General features: G+C 38.1%; 1 protein-coding gene across 1 annotated transcript in view; it reads right to left on the bottom strand.

Annotated features, from left to right (window-relative positions):
* Positions 1–19,273, bottom strand: part of MLLT10 (MLLT10 histone lysine methyltransferase DOT1L cofactor) — a 480,716-nt gene that overhangs the window by 334,355 nt on the left and 127,088 nt on the right. Inside the window, exon 3 of the mRNA XM_042780339.1 lies at positions 15,572–15,626. Coding sequence (XP_042636273.1) covers positions 15,572–15,626 — 55 coding nt within the window. The remainder of the gene's footprint in view (positions 1–15,571; positions 15,627–19,273) is intronic.

The following is a 19,273-nucleotide window of genomic DNA, read 5'->3' as shown; positions in this document are numbered from 1 at the left end:
GGTCAATGACATGAGACAAAGTATATGTGAACTGCTGTATGAAAAGTGAATTTACTCTGTAAATCTTCACCCAAATCCTAATTAAAAAAAAAAAATAATAAAATAAGTCAATCACAGAAGGACAAATATAGTATTAGTTCATTGTTGTGGAGGGTGAAGGAAAGGTTCATATATGCAGAGAAATTTTTTGTTGGTTGCCAGGGGAAGGAAGGGAGGAAAGAGAAAACTGCACACACACACACCAAAAAAAAAAAAAAGCACTGGCCCATGTCACTTTGGTTTTGTGTGTTTCACTGTACATAAATTATATTTCAATAAAATGCATTAAAAAAAGTAAAAAAAAAAAACTTCAAAATCAATTTTGAAAAATACTTTAATTGAAATTTTTTGTAAAATATACATTAGATTTAGAATATAAAAATGATGGCATTTCAAATGAGTGAGTAAAAAATGAACTATTCAAGAAATGGTGATTGGACAAATGCTAGTAAGCACCTAATACAAAATAAAGTTGGGTGTACATCTCATATTGTATTGTATTATCTCAAAACATTCTAAATATATCAAAGATTAAATTGTGAAAAAAAGAAAACTATAAAAACATTAGAGGAAAACATGAGAGCATTTCTTTATGACTTGAGTATGGAAGGCTTTTTGAACAATGATTCAAAAGCCATCAAAGAAAAGACTAATAAATTAAAATAAAAAAACTTCCACATGTTAAAAAGCATAGTAAGAAGAGACTAAAAATTAGTGTGGGGAGGTGATTCAACTCATGTCACAAATGTCCTATGAAGGCCCCAACATATCAAAAAGAAAAATACCAACAACAAAACAGAAAAGCCTGTGAATACACAGTTCACAGAAAATATAATACAAATACCTCTTAAAAATATGAAAAGATGTTCAACTGAACTAACAATAAGAGAAAGGCAAGATAACTACTCTAAGATACCAATTTTCACCTACTGGATTCAGAAGAGGATGTATAACTAAGCATATCGTTGCTAATATCAGATGGATCCTGGCTGAAAGCAGAGAATACCAGGAAAGTTATTTTCCTGTGTTTTATTGATTCTGCAAAGGCATCTGACTAAGTCAATTATAACAAATTATGGGTAACAATGCAAAGAAAGGGAATTCCAGAACACTAAATTGTTCTCATGGAAAACATGCACATAGATCAAGAGGCAATCAGAACAAAGGGATACTGCATGGCTGAAAATCAGGAAACAAGTACCTTTTCACCATACTTACTCAATAAGTACAGTGAGCAAATAATCATAGAAGCTTGACTACATGAAGAACAACAAAGCATCAGAATTAGAGGAAGACTCATGAACAATCTTTGACATGCAGACAACACAACCTTGCTCACTGAAAGTGAAGAACACGTGAAGCACTTACTGATGAAGACTCAAGACTTCAGCCTTCAGTATGGATTTCAAATCAATATGAAGGAAAAAAACCTAATAACTGGACCAATAAAAGATTGAAGTTGTCATGGTTTTCATTTCACTTGGATTGATAATCAATGCCCATTTAAGCAGCCATCAAGAAATCAAATGTATTGCATTGTGCAAATCTGCTGCAAAAGGTCTCCTTAAAGGGTTAAAAAGGAAAGATGTAACTTTGAAGACAAAGGCGCACCTGACCCAGGCCATGATATTTTCAACAGCCTCATGTGATGGACAATGAATAAACAATACTGAAGAAGAACTGATGCATCTGAATTAGGATGTTGGCAAAAAATACTTGAATATACTACCAGAATAAAAACAAATCTCTAAATACAGTCAGAATGCTCCTTAGAAGCAAGAATGGTAAGACTATGTTTCCTGTATATTCGTCATAATACCAGAAGGGACTAGTCCCTAGAAAAAGTTACCATGTTTGGTAAATAGAGTAGAGGGTCAGCAAAAAAGAGGAAGACCCCCAGTGAGATGGACTGACACAGTGGCTTCAACAATAGGCTCAACCATAGCAATGTTTGTGAGGATACTGCAGGACTGGGTAATGTTTCATTCTGCTGTACACAGGGCTGCTATGAATCTGAACCAATTTGATAGCATCTAACAAGAACATGCTCTAGTAGCATAGTGGCTAAGGCACTTCACTGCTAACCAGAAGGCTGGCAGTTCAAACCCACCAGCCACTCCTCGGAAGGAAGATGGGGCAATCTACGTAGGTAGTAATACTGCCTTGGAAACCCAAAGAGGGGTCGCTATGAGTCGGGTCCAACTCGATGGCATAAAACAACAACAACAATATGGCTGCATGTTACACAGCTGCTAGGAACATAAATTGGCACAACCACTGGGGAGAATAATTTGGGATTATCTATCAAAATAACGACTATAAAATCCCTTTAACCCCAAAGTTCCACATGTTGTTGTTGTTGTTGTTGTTGTTATGTGCTGTCGAGTCGGACCCGACTCATAGCGACCCCTCCTTGGGTTTCCCAGGCAGTATCACTGCGGAAGTAGATTGCCCTATCGTCCTTCCGAGGAGTGGCTGATGGGTTTGAACCGCCAGCCTTCTGGTAAGCAGCCAAGTGCTTTAGCCACTATGCTACCAGAGCTCCCGTTGTTGTTGTTAGGTGCTGTCAAATCGTCTCCAACTCATAGCGACCCTATGCACAGCAGAATGAAACCCGGTGCTGAGCCAGATTCACGATCCTTGCTATACTTGACCCATCATCACAGCCACTGTGTCAATCCTTTCATTCAGGGACTTCCCCTCCTTCATCGACTCTCCACCTCACCAAGCGTGACATCCTTCTCCAGGGAATGGTCCCTTCGGACAACATGACCAAAGTAAGTGAGATGAAGTCTGGCCATTCCCGCTTCCAAGGAACATTCAGGCTGTATTTCCTCCAGTACAGATTTGTCAGCTCTTTTAGCAGTCCAAGGTATTTTCAGAATTCTTCGCCAGCAACACATCTCAAAAACATCAAGTCTTCTTCAGTCTACTTTATTCATTGTCCAGCTCTCACACGCATATTAGGCGATTGAAAGTATCATGGCTTCTGTCAGGCACACCTTAGTCTTCAAGGAGACATCTTTGCCCCTCAGCACTTGAAATAGGTCCCCTGCAACAGACTTGCCCAGTGCTATATGTCATCTGATGTCCTGACTGCTGCTTCCATTGGCGTCAATTGCGGAACCAAGCAAAGTGAAGTCTTTGACAATTTCAATCTTGTCTCCATTTATTGTGATGCTGCTTACAGGACCAGCTGTGAGAATTTTTGTTTTCTTTATATTGAGATGTAATCCGTTCTGCAGACTGTATTCTTCAGTATTCATCAGTAAGTGTTTCAAGTCATCCTCACCCTCAGCAAGCGAAGTTGTGTCGTCAGCTCATCACCGATTGTTAGTGAGCCTTCCTCTGGTAGCATAGTGCCTAAGGCACTTGACTGCTAACCAGAAGGCTGGCAGTTCAAACCGACCAGCCACTCCTCGGAAGGAAGATGGGGCAATCTACTTCTATAGCGATACCACCTTGGAAACACAAGGAGGGATGGCGATGAGTTGGGTTGGACTCAATGGAACATAACAACAACAACAACAACTAATCCTGATTCCATGTTCCTCTTCATATAGTCCAGCTTCTCGGATTATTTGCTCAGCATATAGATTGAATAAGTATGGGAAAAGGATACAATCTAGACACACTCCCTTCTTGATTTTAAACAATGCAGTGTCCCCTTGTTCTGCACAAACGACAGCCTCCTGGTCTGTGTACATGTTCCTGATGAGGATAATTAAGTATTCTGAAATTCCCATTCCTCTCAATGTTATCCACAACTTATGATCCACATAATCAAATGCTGTTGCATAGTCAATAAATCCAAGTAAACATCTTTCTGGTATTCTCTGTTTTGAGCCAAGATCCATCTGATATCAGCAATGATATCCTTCATTCCATGTCCTGTCTTCTGAATCTAGGCTGCACATGTGGAAGTTCTCTGTCAATATACTGCTGCAACTGTTTTTGAATTATCTTCAGTAAAATTTTACTAGCATGTGATATTAATGATATTCTTCGATTATTTCCACATTCTATGGGATCACCTTTCTTTAGAATAGGTACAAATATTGATCTCTTCCAGTCAGTTGGCCAGGTAGCTAGCTGTCTTCCAAATCTCTTGGCATAACCAAGTGAGTGCCTCCAGCGGGGCATATATTTGTTGAATTATCTCAGTGGATATTCTGTCAGTTCCTGGAGTCTTGTTCTTCACCAAATCCCTCAGTGCAGCTGCGACTTCTTCCTTCAATACCATTTGTTGTTGATCATCTGCCATCCCCTGAAATGAACACTGACCAGTTAGTTCTTTTAGGTACAGTTACTCTATATATTCTTTCCATCTTCTTTAGATCTTCCTGCATCATTCATTACTTTGCCCATAGAATTTTTCAATATTGCAACTCAAAGCGTGAATTTTGTCCTCATTTCTTTCAGCCTGAGAAATGCTGTGCATGTTCTTCCCTTTTGGTTTTCTAACTCCACCTCTTTCACCTTTCATTACACTAACTGGCTTTGTCTGCTTGAGTTGGTCTTTGAAATCTTCTGTTCAACTCTTTTATCTTGTCACTTCTTCCATTTGCTTTAGCTACTCACCGCTCAAGGGCAAGTCTCAGAGTCTCTTCTGACATCCATTTTGGCCTTTTCTTTTTTTCTTGTCTTTTTAATGGCCTCTTGCTTTCTTCATGGATGATGTTCTTGATGTCAACCCATAATTCTTCTGGTTTTTGGTCAATGGTGTTCAATGCATCAAATCTGTTCTTTAGATGGTCTCTAAATTCAGGAAGGATATACTCAAGATCGTATTTTGCCTCTCGTGGACTTATTTAAATTGTTTTCAACTTCCAGTGGAACTTGCGTATGAGCAGTTGATGGTCTGTTCCACAATCAGCTCCTGGCCTTGTTGTGGCTAAAGATATTGAACTTCTCCATTGCCTCTTGACATAGATGTGGTCAATCTGATTCCTGTGTATTCTACCTAGCAAAGCCCACGTGTATAGCTGCCATTTCATTTGTGTTGTTGAAAAAAGGTACTTGCAATGAATAAGTCATTGGTCTTGCAAAATTCTATCACGCGATGTTCAGCATTATTTTTGTCACCAAGGCTAAATTTTCCAAATTTCCTCATCTTTGGTGGTTGGTGTATAAATTCGAATAATAGTCGAATTAACTGGTCTTCCTTGTAGGTGTATGGATATTATCCTATCACTAACATCATTGTACTTCAGAACAGATATGGAAACATCCTTTGTGATGATGAATGCCACACCACTGCTCTTCAAAATGTCATTTCCAGCATAGTAGATCATATGGATGTCTGATTCAAAATGGCCAAAACCAGTCCATTTCAGCTCACTAATGTCTAAGATATCAATTTTTATGCATTCCATCTCATTTTTGACAACTTCCAATTTTCCTAGATTCATACTTCATACATTCCATGTTCTTATTATTAATGGATGTTTGCAGCTGTTTCCCCTCAATTTGAGTTGTGCCACATCAGCAAATAGGTCTCAAAAGCTTTACTCTCTCCATATCAGTAAGGATGGTCCTACTCTGATAATGCAGCTCTTTCCTAGTCCTATTCTGAAAGCCTTCTGACCTATGGGGCTCGTCCTCCGCCACTGTATTGGATAATGTTTCCACACTATTCAGAAAGTTGTACAGTACTGTATCAGACAGTATTTCTCTACTACTCAGAAGGTTTTCCCTGGCCAATTCTTTGAGAAGTCAATGGTCTCTTCCTTCTTCCTGGTCTGTCTCAGTTTATACGCCACACTGAAACCTGTGCAGCACATGCGACTGTGTCAGCACTTGAAACACTGGTGGCACAGCCTCAAGCCTCACAGAAACACACAAGCCACAACAGTAAGACAAACTGACAGACAAGTCTGTCTCACTTACCTGTTCAAAACCTCTCTGCCTTCCCCTTACCTGGATTTTCGCCATTACTATGCTCCGATGTCTCCTCTGCTTTCTCTTTCCCCAGCTTTCCTGCCTCTTGGGGGTCAGGCCAGGGTCCCTCCCCTTACCTGGATGCTGCTCTGCTCTGTCATTCCCTCTGGCTTGTCTTTCTCCCAGTTTTCCTGGCTGGTTGGGGAGTGGGCCTTGGTTGTCCCCTCCCCTTACCTGGATGCCTGGCTGCTGCTCTGCTCTATTTTCCCCTCATCCAGATCATAGCATTAGTAATTCTACAGACATGCTTGCATATAAGTCAAATGACATATATACACAAGGTTATTTACTATTGCGGTGTAGTAAATTACTTAGTGTGACTTTCCTACCAATAAGTCTTTGTAAACTCCAAGGTGGGATTTTCTACGAGCAGCTGAGGAGCTCCTCATTGCTGAAGCTATCCACCTGGGTTATTTCTGTTGGGAGTGGCACAATACAATATTCTGGGAGGTTCCCACTTTCTCTCACGTGCTTAGAGTTCTGATGCTGTGATTGGCTAGTTTGACCATTCTGCCAGGCTCAAAAGGAGGCCTCCTAGAGGCAGAACTCTCTCTGACTCCTGGTGGAGGAAAATGTGCTGCTGAAAGAGACACGGGGTCCTGAGACACGCGTTGCTGGGAAAGAGGCGCAAGAGACATGCATCGCTGAGTGAGACACCAAGGGACCAGCACTGCTGGGAAAGAGACTGTGAGAAACTGTTGGCTGAGGGACGGTGGGCTGGGAGAGGGACTGAGTGTTTTTCCTGAGCTTGAATTGTAGCCTGGTGCTTCCCTAATAAACTCCATAATCTGTGAGTTCTGTGTGGCCACTGCAAGTGAATTATCGAACCCAGGAGAGAGGTGGTGGTGCTTTGGGAGGAACGGTTGGAGAAAGGGCTGGAGGGAGGCAGCATGTCTGGCCTTGTAAGAATAGGCCTTGGGTTACTGCTGGTAATCCTGTCTTCCTCTTGTGGGATTAGAAGAGGTCAGAACATGTGGCCTCCTTGTCATTTGTGCAACTATATTCACTAAAGTGTGAGTCATGAAAGAAAAGATCAGAAACAACATTAATTTCCATCAACAGGTAACTAATGTGATAAACAGAAAGCTCTATAACGATAAAGGAAATATAAACTGTTCAGTGAAAAATATTAACATACAAAAAGTATATATAATATTCACGCATTGCTTTAAAAATAGTTAAAAATATGTATTTGTTTATTGGATTACCTTTGTGTATTCAAAAAAAACCTAGATGGTTGTAGAAGAAAGTAGTAACAACAATTACCATGGTGGCAACAAAGTTTTCAAGGAACTAGGCAAATGAAGAGAATAAGAGTAGAAGGGAAGGTTATTTTGTTAGCTTTTAACTTTGGACTATATATCATAGTATAAATATCAAATTTTAGCAATTAATAGTCTTTCAAAAGGAAAGAAGAATGAGAGTTCCAGTAAGATGGCAGAATAGGCAGAAAGACTACACAGACCCTCTTCAACAAAGAAAAGGGGAACAAATTAACATAGACACAGAAGATAATTCTGGATCCCTGAGTCTTGAACTGAAGGATATAGAAGTGTACTAAACTCCAACTAGCAGATGAATTTGCATGAAAACACCAAAAAAAATGAGATACGGAGCTGCAGTCTGGCAGCGATCCTGAATGATCCTGCCGGAACAGACAGCTTGGAGATTGCCGAGTGGTGACAGGACCAAATAATTACCCTAAAAATCAGCCCTGCTAGCCAGGGACTCCACAGAGAACTGCTCTGGTGGCTGAGGAATAAAAGGCAAAGCAAGTGCAAAGAGGAAGACAGGCTGAGCTGCGGACTTTTGCTTGTGCAGAGGGCCCAGTCATTTTGAATGTTTACAAGTGACTTCACCTTCCTGAATATTTAAAGCAACATTCTTCCAGATTCCAGGAGCTTAAGAACAGGTTCCACTTGCCAGTAACTCCAAGGACATTCCGGACCTGGATGATTGAAGAAGTGCACATTCCCCTTGTAACTCTTATACCCCACACCATACTGGTCGGAGGTGCGGCCTTCCCACTCTCCCATCCACCTTCTAGGCCCGCAGGAACTCTATCCCAGTCTGTGTGCTCAGACGGAGCCTGAGTGCCCTGCTGTGCCTGTCCCCGAAATTTCTTTTTTTTTTTTTTTTTCTCTTTCTTATTTCTGTTTTTTAGTTTGCTTGCTTTTGTCTGTTTTAAAATTACTATTATTATTCCTACTTTTGATCTTTTCGCTATTATTCTTTATTCTTCCCCTCCCAGGTCCTAGTTTTCAGCTTTTTTTCTTTTCCCTGATCCCAGTTGCAATTTTTTAAATTTTTTTCTCATGGTTAACACTGTTGCTTTTTTTCTTTTTTGCATTTTTCCCATTTTTTTATTCATTATGCACCTTCACTACCTATTCTCTCCTATTGCCCTATCTCCAGATATTGCAGGTTTTCTTGTTCGTTTTTCCTTCTTTTTCCCTTCTTTCTTTTTTTGCTTACTATTCATGTGTGAATGCATGGTGTATTTTTTTGTCCATTTGCTATTACTTTTTTGATGGTTATTCAATTGTAATTTTTGTCTGAGTGGGAGACAGCAACAGTCCTCATAAGACACAACCACACCCACACCACCTGCAACTTCACTTACTGAGTGAGAGCCACCACTTCCTTCACCACCAATGGGCCAAAAATAAAAAAACTATCAAGAAGAGCCTGAAAGACCCTTGGCTACTCTTCACAACCAGTTAACAGAAATGTAAATACAACACCACCACAACATCTCGAAGACAACAGACCATCACAGTCCACACAAAGAAGCAAGATAAAGTGGTAGAAACAAAGGAGCAGGATACAGACCCAAAACACATTCCTGAGGAAGAAACAGCATTAGAACTCTATGATAAGGAATTCAAAAGAATTATATTTAGGTATTACAATAAAAAAATGGACAAGCACAAATATTCAGCAAATACTAAAACAACAGCAACAAAGGAAATGATAACACAATTCATAAACATAATGAGTGAAGCACAAAAATTAATAGGCAACAAAGAAACAAGGGACACCATGAAAAAACACATAACAAAATGACAGTAACAAATTCATACTTGTCAATAATTACACTGAATGTTAATGGAATAAATGTAACACTAAAGAGATGGAGAGTTACAGATTGGATAAGAAAACAAAACCCATCAATATGCTGCCTACAAGACAAACACCACAGAGATAAAGACAAAAACGACTAAAAATCAAAGGTTGCAGAAAGATTTATCAAGCAAATGGCAACCATAAGAGAGCAGAAATGGTAATATTAATTTCTCATCAAATTGACTTTAAGACAAAAACCACCATACAAGGAAGGATATTATATAACCATTAAAGGATCAATTGAACATGAAGATATAACTATAATAAATATCTATGGACCCAATGAAAGAGCCCAAAAATACATAAATTAGACTTTAAAAGAGTTGAAAACTCAAACAGATGACTGCACAGTCATAGTGGGAGACTTTAATAAGCCACTTTAAATGAAAGATAAAACAATTGGAAAGAAACTCAACAAAGATGCAGAAGAGCCAAACAATACAATCTACCAACTTGACCTTATAGACATCTATAGAGCACTTCACCCAACAACAGCAAAATATATATTCTTTTCCAGTACACATGGAACATTTTCCATGATAGACCATATGTTAGGCCATAAAGCAAGCCTTCAGAAACTTAAAAACAATGAAATACTGCGAAGTATCTTCTCGTATCATAATGTTATCAAATTCAAAATCAGCAACAGGAAGATCAACAGAAAAAGAGTAAACACAAAGATACTGAACAACACCCACCTTGAAAAAGACTGGGTAAGAGAAGAAATAAAAACGGAAATTCAAAAATTCCTTGAATCAAATTAAAATGAAAACACAACATACCAAAATCTTTGAGACACAGCAAAAGCAGTCATCAGAGACCAATTTATACCAATGAATGCACACATCAAAAAAGAAGAAAGAGCAAAATCAACACTTTAAACCAACATCTCAAACAATTAGAAAAAGAACAGCAAGAAAAGCCTAGAGTCACCAGAAGAAAAGAAATAATCAACATTCGAGCAGAAATCAATGAAACAGAAAATAGAAGAGCAATAGAAAAAATTCAACAAGACTAGAAGTTGGTTTTCTAAAAAGAAGAATAAAATTGACAAACCACTGGAAAATTTAACAAAGAGAAAGAGGGAGAGAATACAAAAAACACAAATAAGAAACAAAATGGGTGACACACAACAGAACCAACTGAAATAAGATGGATACTAACAGAATAGTATGAAGAACTGTACTCCCACAAATTTGAAAATCTGCAAGAAATGGACAGATATCTGCAAACACATGACTTACCTAAACTAACACAGACTGATGTGGAAAAGTTGAACAGGTCCATCATAAAAGAAGAAAATGAACAGGTCATCAAAAAATTACCAACTAAAAAAAGTCCTGGCCAAAACAGTTTCACCGGAGAATTCTACCAAACATTCAGAGAAGAACTGATACCAATCCTATTCAAACTATTCCAAAACACAGAAAAGGATGGAATCCTCCCTAACTCATTTTATGAAGCAAGCATAACCTTGATACAAAAAACAGGCAAAGACATCACCCAAAAGGAAAATGACAGACCAATATCCTCCATGAATATAGATCCAAAAATCTTCAACAAAATCCTAGCCAATAGAGTCCAACAACATAGAAAATCATTCATTAGACCAAGTGGGGTTCGTATCAGGTATGCAGGGGATGGTTCAACATTAGAAAAACAATCAACATCATCTACCATGTAAATAAAACATTTCTGATTAAAACTCTCAGAAAAATAGGAATAGAAGGGACATTCCTCAACATAATAAAGGGCATTTATGCAAAACCAACAGCCAACATTACTCTCAATGGAGACAGACTGAAACTATTCCTCTTGAGAACAGGAATCAGACAAGGATGCTCACTATCACCACTTCCTTTCAACATTGTACTGAAAGTCCTAGCCAGGGCCAAATAGCAAGAAAGGGAAATCAAAGGCATCCAAATTGGCAAGGAAGAAGTCAAACTATCCCTATTTGCTGATGATATAATCCTCTACCTAGAAAACCCAAGAGACTCAAGAGACTCAGTCAAAAATCTACTGGAACTAAATGAGAGATTTAGCATCATGGCAAGTTATAAGATCAACATCCAAAAATCAGCTGAACTCCTCTACACCAGCGAAGAGATTGCTAAAAAAGAAATAAGGAAATCAATACCATTTACAATAGCTACCAAGAAAATAAAATCCTTGGGAATAAATCTTATCAGGGACACAAAAGACCTCTACAAAGAAAACTATAAAAAAACTATTTCAAGGAACCATAAGAGATCTACATAAATGGAAGAACATCCCATGCTCGTAGATAGGAAGATTTAACATTGTGAAAATGTCAATTCTACCCAAAGCATTCTATACATTCAATGTAATCCCAATCCAGATCTCATCAACATTCTTTAGGGATATGGAAAAACCAATCACTAACTTTATACAGAAAGGAAAGAGACCTCGGATGAGCAAAGCACTACTGAAGAAGAAGAACAAAGTAGGAGGTCTCACACTGCAGGATCTCAAAACCTACTATACAGCCACAGTAGTCAAAACTGCATGGTATTGGTTCAACGACAGATACATAGACCAATGGAATAGAATTGAGAACCCAGAAACAGATCCATCAACCTATGGTCAGCTGATCTTTGACAAAGGGTCGAAATCCATTAAATGGGAAAGATTATGTTTGCTTAATAAATGGTGCTGGCAAAACTGGAGATCCATTTGCAGAAAAATGAAACAAGATCTGTACCTCACACCATATACAAAAACGAACTCCAGATGGATCAAAGATTTAAATGTGAAACCTAAAACTAAACAGTTCCTCAAGGAAAAACTAGGGGCAAATTTAGAAGCCCTAATATATGGTATAAATAGACTATCAAGCATAATCCAAAATGCACAGACAGCAGAAGAGAAACCACATGGCTGGGACCTTCTGAAAATTAAATTTTTATGTGCTTCCAAAGACTTCTCCAAAAGAGTCAAAGGATACCTTAGAGATTGGGAAAAAGACATATCTGACAAGGGACTTACCTCTAGAATTAACAGAAAACTCCAACACCTCAATAACAAAAAGACAAACTATCCAATTAATAAATGGGGAGAAGTCATTAATAGACACCTTACCAAGGAGGATATTCACACGGCCAACAAACATATGAAGAAATTCTCACAATCATTAGCTATTAGAGATATGCAAATCAAAACAACAATGAAACACCATCTTGCTCCAGCACTAGTAGCAAGGTTCAACAAGACAGAAAATAACAAAAGCTGCCAAGGATGTGGAGAGATTGGGACGCATACACTGCTGCTGGGACTATAAAATGATAAAATCACTGTGGAAAGCAGTATGGTGATTCCTTCAAAAGCTGGAATTAGAAATACCATTTGACCCAGCCATTCCATTACTAGGTATATATCCTAAAGAAGTGAAGAGCCATGACAAGAACAGACATATTCACACCCATGTTCATCACAGCACTATTTACAACAGCCAAAAGACGGAAACAACCTAGATGTCCATCAACTGAGGAATGGATAACCAAACTATGGTACATACACACAATGGAATACTATGCAACGCTAAAGAATAATGTAGTATCTGCAAAATACTGCATAACATGGATGAACTTAGAAGACATTACAGAGTGAAGTAAGTAAATCACAAAGGGACAAATATTGTATTAGTCCGTTATTGTAAAATCAAGGAAAGATTTATATACAGAAGGAAATTTGCTTTGTTGGTTACCAGAAGGCTGGCAGTTCAAACCCACCAGCCACTCCTCGGAAGAAAGGTTGGGCAATCCTGTTTCCGTAGTGATACTGCCTCGGACACCCAAGGAGGGGTCGCTATGAGTCGGGGCCGACTCGATGGCAAACAACAACAACAACAACAGGGGTGGGAAGGGAGTGGAAGGAACACGGTTAGATAGGTAGAGATAAGTATTGATTTGGGTGAAGAGAAGGGCAATATACCAAATGTGAGTGATTAATATGGTGGCACTGAGGAAGAGAAAGAGAGGTACATGGGAGGTACAGACAACAAAAATGAACCCTTTTGCACATACAGTACTGCAGTGTCAGTGAAGGCAAACATGGACAGAATGAACTAGTAGTATGTCCATGAATCAAGGAGTGTACCCAAGACCATGTACAGGGTTGACAGACAATGGTCCTATAAGTTCATTTGTATGATCTGAATTCTCAGATATATAGTAGAGCTGACAAGGGGCAAGTTTGTAGTCAATTCTTGGTCACAGTCAGCTACCCAGAGGGACTGAGTAGTTGAACCTGTGGGCTCGGGACCACAGTCGCAGGGGACAACATCAAGCACAACTGGCATAACATACTACACAAAACAATGTTCCACCTCCTACTTTGGTGAGTAGCGACTGGGATCTTAAAAGCTTGCAAGCTGCTATCTAGATACAATGATGGTTCTCTCCTCATCCAAAGCAAAGAAGAATGAAGAAAACCAAAATTCATGGAAACAATTAGTCCTAGCGACTGGTACACCATCTGATCTGCAGCCTATACAACTATGAGACCAGAAGAACTAAATGATGCCCAGCTACCACTGTCAACCACTTGGAAGGGCATCTATGTAGGAGATCCTGAATAGAGAGGGAGAACAATGTGGAACAAAACTCAAAATCATTTAGAGAAAAAAAAGGGGGAGGGGACCAGGTTTGCTGGTCTGACAGAGCCTAGTGGAACCACTGAGACTATGGCCCCTAGCTGCCCTTCAGGTCTGGAATTGAACCCCCACCTGTGCTTTCCAGCCAAACAAAAGACCGGCATATGAGTTGAACATTTATCTGAGATAGATATACTCCTTGGAGAGAACAATCATGGTAGAAAGAAGGGCTGCTTCTGCACAGGGAGACCGCTCAGGCGGTAGGAGGGCATCGAGGGATGGACACAGGGAAGAGGTAAGTACTGGGAGGAAGTGGGAGGGGAGTTGTTGCATTGTGGTAAATTGCGATCAATGTCATGAGACAAAAGTGTGTGTGAACTGCTGTATGGAAAGTGAATTTGTTCTGTAAATTTTCACCCAAATCACAACATAAAAAATAAAGAAAGAAAAGAGGAATGAAGAAAATCAAAGGCACATGGGGGGGGGTGGGATCAAGGAGTATGGATCATGTGAACCTCAGCCTCTTCGAACACAAGAACAGAAGAACTAGATGGTGCCCAACTACCACTTCTGACCACTCTAAAAGTGATCACAATAGAAGGTACTGGATAGAGTGGGAGAAAAATGTGGAACATAACTCAAAATCATAAAAAAGATCAGCTAAAGGGGAGGATAGGAGCCCTGGGGGGAAAAAAAAAAAAAAAGATCAGATACATTGGTCTTAAGGGAAAAGAGACTGGTGGAACCCTTGAGACTGTGATCCTTAACAATCCATCAAGCCTGGAAATGAACTCACCCCAGTTGCTCAATTTTCAGCCATGCAATAAACAGACCTAAGGTGAACAATGATACTAGAGGGGTACCACTCTTTAGAACAATCAGCCATGAAATAAAAAGAGCAGCTTTTACTCAGGGACTCAAAAGCATGAAGGGATTTGAAAGAAAGACAAATGGAAACAGGCAACACAAGGAGCAAGTGGGAAGAGTGATGTCACAGTGTAGGGATTGCAATCAATGTCAGGAAAAGAAATGTGTATGAAATGTTGAATGGAAAACCAATTTGCTTTTTAAACTTTCACTCAAATTACTACAAAATATTAATATAAATAAACATTAAATTTTAAAATACATATACAGCTAGCCAAAGACACTGCATTTTTTTTTCTTTTATTTACCTATGCAATTATTCTATGCCAAAAATACTTTACAGTTGCCTGCTCAAAATGGAAAACAGCATACTAACAGTAGCTTTACCTTTACTTTTTTGAGTTTCATCAACATTTGCTTAATTTTTATGGTTTACAACAGTTTAAGAAATTCATGCCTACATGTAACTATGTTACGGAGTAACTTCCTTCACTAATGGAAATTTTAAAAATGAGAAACACACAATGGTCCTCAGGAAAGCACAAGGAAATTTAGAGAAAAAAGTTAACACTTCCTTATATTCAAACAACAAAAGACCCTCAGGGTGTTAAAATTAACATTCACTACAGCTATCACCTGTCTAGAGATATACAGGACAAAAGAAGAACTCAAAACAATCGATTTTAGCTCAACAAAGAAAATTTTTAAGTGGCTTATTTTTCTAAAAATAATTTCCAGTGTAAGAAATTGTGTCCATAAAAAATTTATTATTATTTAGAAGTATGAAGATCATTCTGTACTAAATAACCAATGTTTAAATATCCACAAAATATAAGGATTTCATAAATCATATACCTACTATTGTTAAAATTATTTCAGTAGTAAACATTATTTAATAAATATGAACTCCCAGATATTTTTAAACACTCACTACACTGCAGTTTTCAGTTTTTAAAACAAACTTTCAAAAGTCACTGCACTTACCCCCATTATCTGTTCTTTTTAAAGCTCCATCCTTATGGGGACATAATTCACATCTCTATTAAAAAAAAGAAAAAAAAAGGAAATGAAGAGATTTTGTAGATTACCATCAATATAACATGTCCTTCCTTCACAACCTCAAAAGTATTAAAAATGTGGGAGCAACATTTGTACTAGTTGCCATCAAAAAGATTTTAGAATATTCCTCATAAAATAAGTCTTATGCTCAATGTGATCTTCTTCTGAGAACTAGGTAACAACTTTAAAAAGGTATATTTAACTTAAATTCCTACTAGAAACTTTTTTTTTCTTTTATATTAGTAAAATCAAAAAGATTCAATATTTGACTTTATCCCTCTACTCCCTCTCTCAGATCAGTAGAACTACTGCAGTCAGATAAGGTATAGTTTCTCCTAAAATAATAAGCCAAAAGCAAGCATTCAGAACTTGGATAAATATGGGAAGGCATTATGATATTACATGTGCTGATTTCCTTTCTGGAAGAAACTGATCTAAACACTCTAGTTACTCTTATTAGTAACAAAACACAATAATATTCAAAGTTACATTGGTTCTTCTCCCTACCACTCTCACAATTTAAAATCAGGAAAAAACATAGATCTAAGTACTATCATTTCTTTTCACTAGTGGAAAAAAGGACACAAATAATTACGTAAGTAATAACCAAAGTTTCACTGAAATTGTCTTTATTAAAGAAAAATACATTCCAGGCGGTCACATTTGAGTATTTATTATTTATACCCTATCTCATTTCCAAAAGAATTTTTATAGTAATGTAAATAAAACCCAAAGGAAAAATAGTAGGAAAGTAAGATGAAACAGCAAGTAAGTACATAAACTTGTAAAGTACAAGATCCTGTATGTTTTTTTTCTTTCAAGACTTCACTCTCCAGTTTTGCCATTACCACTTTTCACACCACTTTCTAACCTTAAAAAAAAAACTACCTGTTGTCAAGCAGATTTTGACCATGGAAATCCCGTATGTGTCAGCATAGAACTATGCTCCACAGGATTTTCAATGGCTGATTTTTCAGAAGTAGATTACCAGGCTTTTCTTTCAAGGTACATCAGAGTGGACTTGAATCTCCAACCTTTCAGTGAGCATCCAAGCAGTTTTGAACAAAGATTCAAATCACCTTATCTAAACTTTAAGTCTTGTAGTTTCTCAGAGCTTTGGCCTAGACTGCCTTCTAATTTCATGTTCAACACTAGGCAATCTCACTCACTTGCAAAACTTTCATTACCATCTAAACTACATCGACAGACTAATGATTCCCCAATTTTAGCTCCTTAGCATTTCAGACCCAGGTATAAAACTTCCTATATGAAACAAATTATTTTAAACAATGTCCAAAATATATGATAAAACCTGTTGTTTTAGTTCTAACTATATTAGTAATGAGGAGCTCTAGTGAAGCAATGGTTAAAATATTTGGCTACTAACTAAAAAGGTCAGCGGTTCACACTCACCAACTAATCCAGGAAGAAAGATGAGGCAGTCTGCATCCATAAATACTGACAGCCTTGGAAACTATATGGAGTAGTTCTACTCTGTGCTATAGACTCATTATGAGTCAGAATCAACTTGATAGCAATAGGTTTTGTTTGGTTTTCTTGGTAATGACAATTCACAATCACATTTGCCAATATAAAACACCTTGATATAATCTCTGACAGCTTCACCCTACTCCTTAACCTCATTTTAATCAATCACCACATATTGCCCATCGTCCTCCTAAATAATGCTGAGATTTGACTACTAGTCTCTATTTCTATGGCTCTTACCCTAGGGCATGCTACCACCATCTTTAAAGGGACCATTTCTGTGACCTCCTAAATAGTCTCTTCACATTCATTTTTAACAAAACCCCACCAATATATTTTCCATACCAATAAAGTGAATTTCAAAAATGTAAATCTACATGGAATCAATTAGTCCAAGGGACTAGAGAACCATGTGAACCTCAGCCGGTATGACCCTGAGACCAGAAGAATTAGATGGTGCCCAGCTACTACTACTGTCAACCACTCAGAAAGGGATCAAAATGGGAGATCCGAGATAAAGTGGGAGAAAAATGTGTAACGAAACTCAAAATTATTTTTGGGGAAAAAAAAAAAGACCAGGCTTACTGGGCTGAAAGACACTATGGTCCCTAGAGATCCTAATGCCTGGAATTTAACTCACTCCGTGGCTTCCAGTCAAACAACAGACTGGCATGTAAGGTGAACATTTACATCAGACAAGTACACTCCTCAGAATAATGAGCCAAGGGAGACCAAAAGGGCAGTATTTGGACAGAAAGATAACACAGGGGTCAGGAATGGATAAGAAAAAAGGACACAAGGAAATGGTAACCAAAGGGAAGGAGAGAGAAAAGATGTTACACTATGGGGGTTACAGTCAGTGTAATGAAACAAAATGTGTGTGAACTTTTATATGAACAAAGAATCTGCTGTGTAAACTTTCTCTCAAATCACAATTTAAAAAAAAAACATAAATCACTGTGCCACTCAAAACCCTTCAATGGTTTCCCTACATAATCTACTTATCTTTACAGCCTTCTCCTTTCTCCATTTCACTCTATAAGGCATACTCACTTTTTTCCTACCAATTACTGCTTCAGAGATTTAAAATATATTGCTTATAGTCTAACTGGAATAATGTCCTATACCTCAATCCTCTTTCAGCTGGCTAACTTATATCCATTCCTCAGGCTCTTGCTTAATGTCACTTATTCAGTGAAAGGTTCTCTAAATCCTGAGATAAAATTTTTGTTGTTGTTATGTGCCATGGAGTTGAGTTGACTCATGGCGACCATCCTTCGACCTCTCCTTGGGTTTCCGGGCGGTATCACTATGGAAGTAGATTGCCTAACCTTCTTTCTGAGGAGTAGCTGGTGGGTTTGAACCACCAACCTTCTGGTTAGCAGTCAAGTGCCTTAAGTACTACACTACCAGAGATAAGACTGTTATTGTTGTTGTTGTTATTTGCCCTCGAGTACACCAGACTCATAGCGATCCCTCCTTGGGCACTACACTACCAGAGCTCCCAAGATAAGATTAGACGCTAATAAAATACATTGAAATAAATCTTACCAGGGACACAAAAGACCTCTACAAATAAAACTATAAAAAACCACTTCAAGAAACCACAAGAGATCTACATAAATGGAAGAACATCCCATGCTCCTGGATAGGAAGATTGAACATTGTAAAAATGTCTGTTCTACCCAAAGCAATCTATACATTCAATGCAATTCCAATCTAGATCCCATCAATATTCTTTAGCGATATGGAAAAACCAATCACTAACTTTATATGGAAAGGAAAGAGACCTCGGATAAGCAAAGCACTATTGAAGAAAAAAAACAAAGTAGGAGGTCTCACATTGCCAGATCTCAAAACCAACTATACAGCCATATTAGTCAAAACTGCCTGGTATTGGTTTAATGACAGATATATAGACGTATGGAATAGAATTGAGAACCCAGAAACATATCCATCAACCTATAGTCAACTGATCTTTGACAAAGGCCCAAAATCCATTAAATGGGGAAGAGAATGTTTGTTTAATAAATGGTACTGACAAAACTGGAGATCCATTTGCAGAAAAATGAAACAAGATCTGTACCTCACACCATACACAAAAACGAATTCCAGATGGATCAAAGACTTAAATGTGAA

The sequence above is a fragment of the Orycteropus afer genome, unplaced genomic scaffold, assembly GCF_000298275.1.
Source record: "Orycteropus afer afer isolate SDZICR_OR568_19922 unplaced genomic scaffold, OryAfe1.0 scaffold00035, whole genome shotgun sequence".
NCBI classification, from domain to species: Eukaryota; Metazoa; Chordata; class Mammalia; order Tubulidentata; family Orycteropodidae; genus Orycteropus; species Orycteropus afer.
The sequence above is the reverse complement of the archived record's forward strand: the minus strand, read 5'-3'. Positions and strand labels throughout refer to the sequence as shown.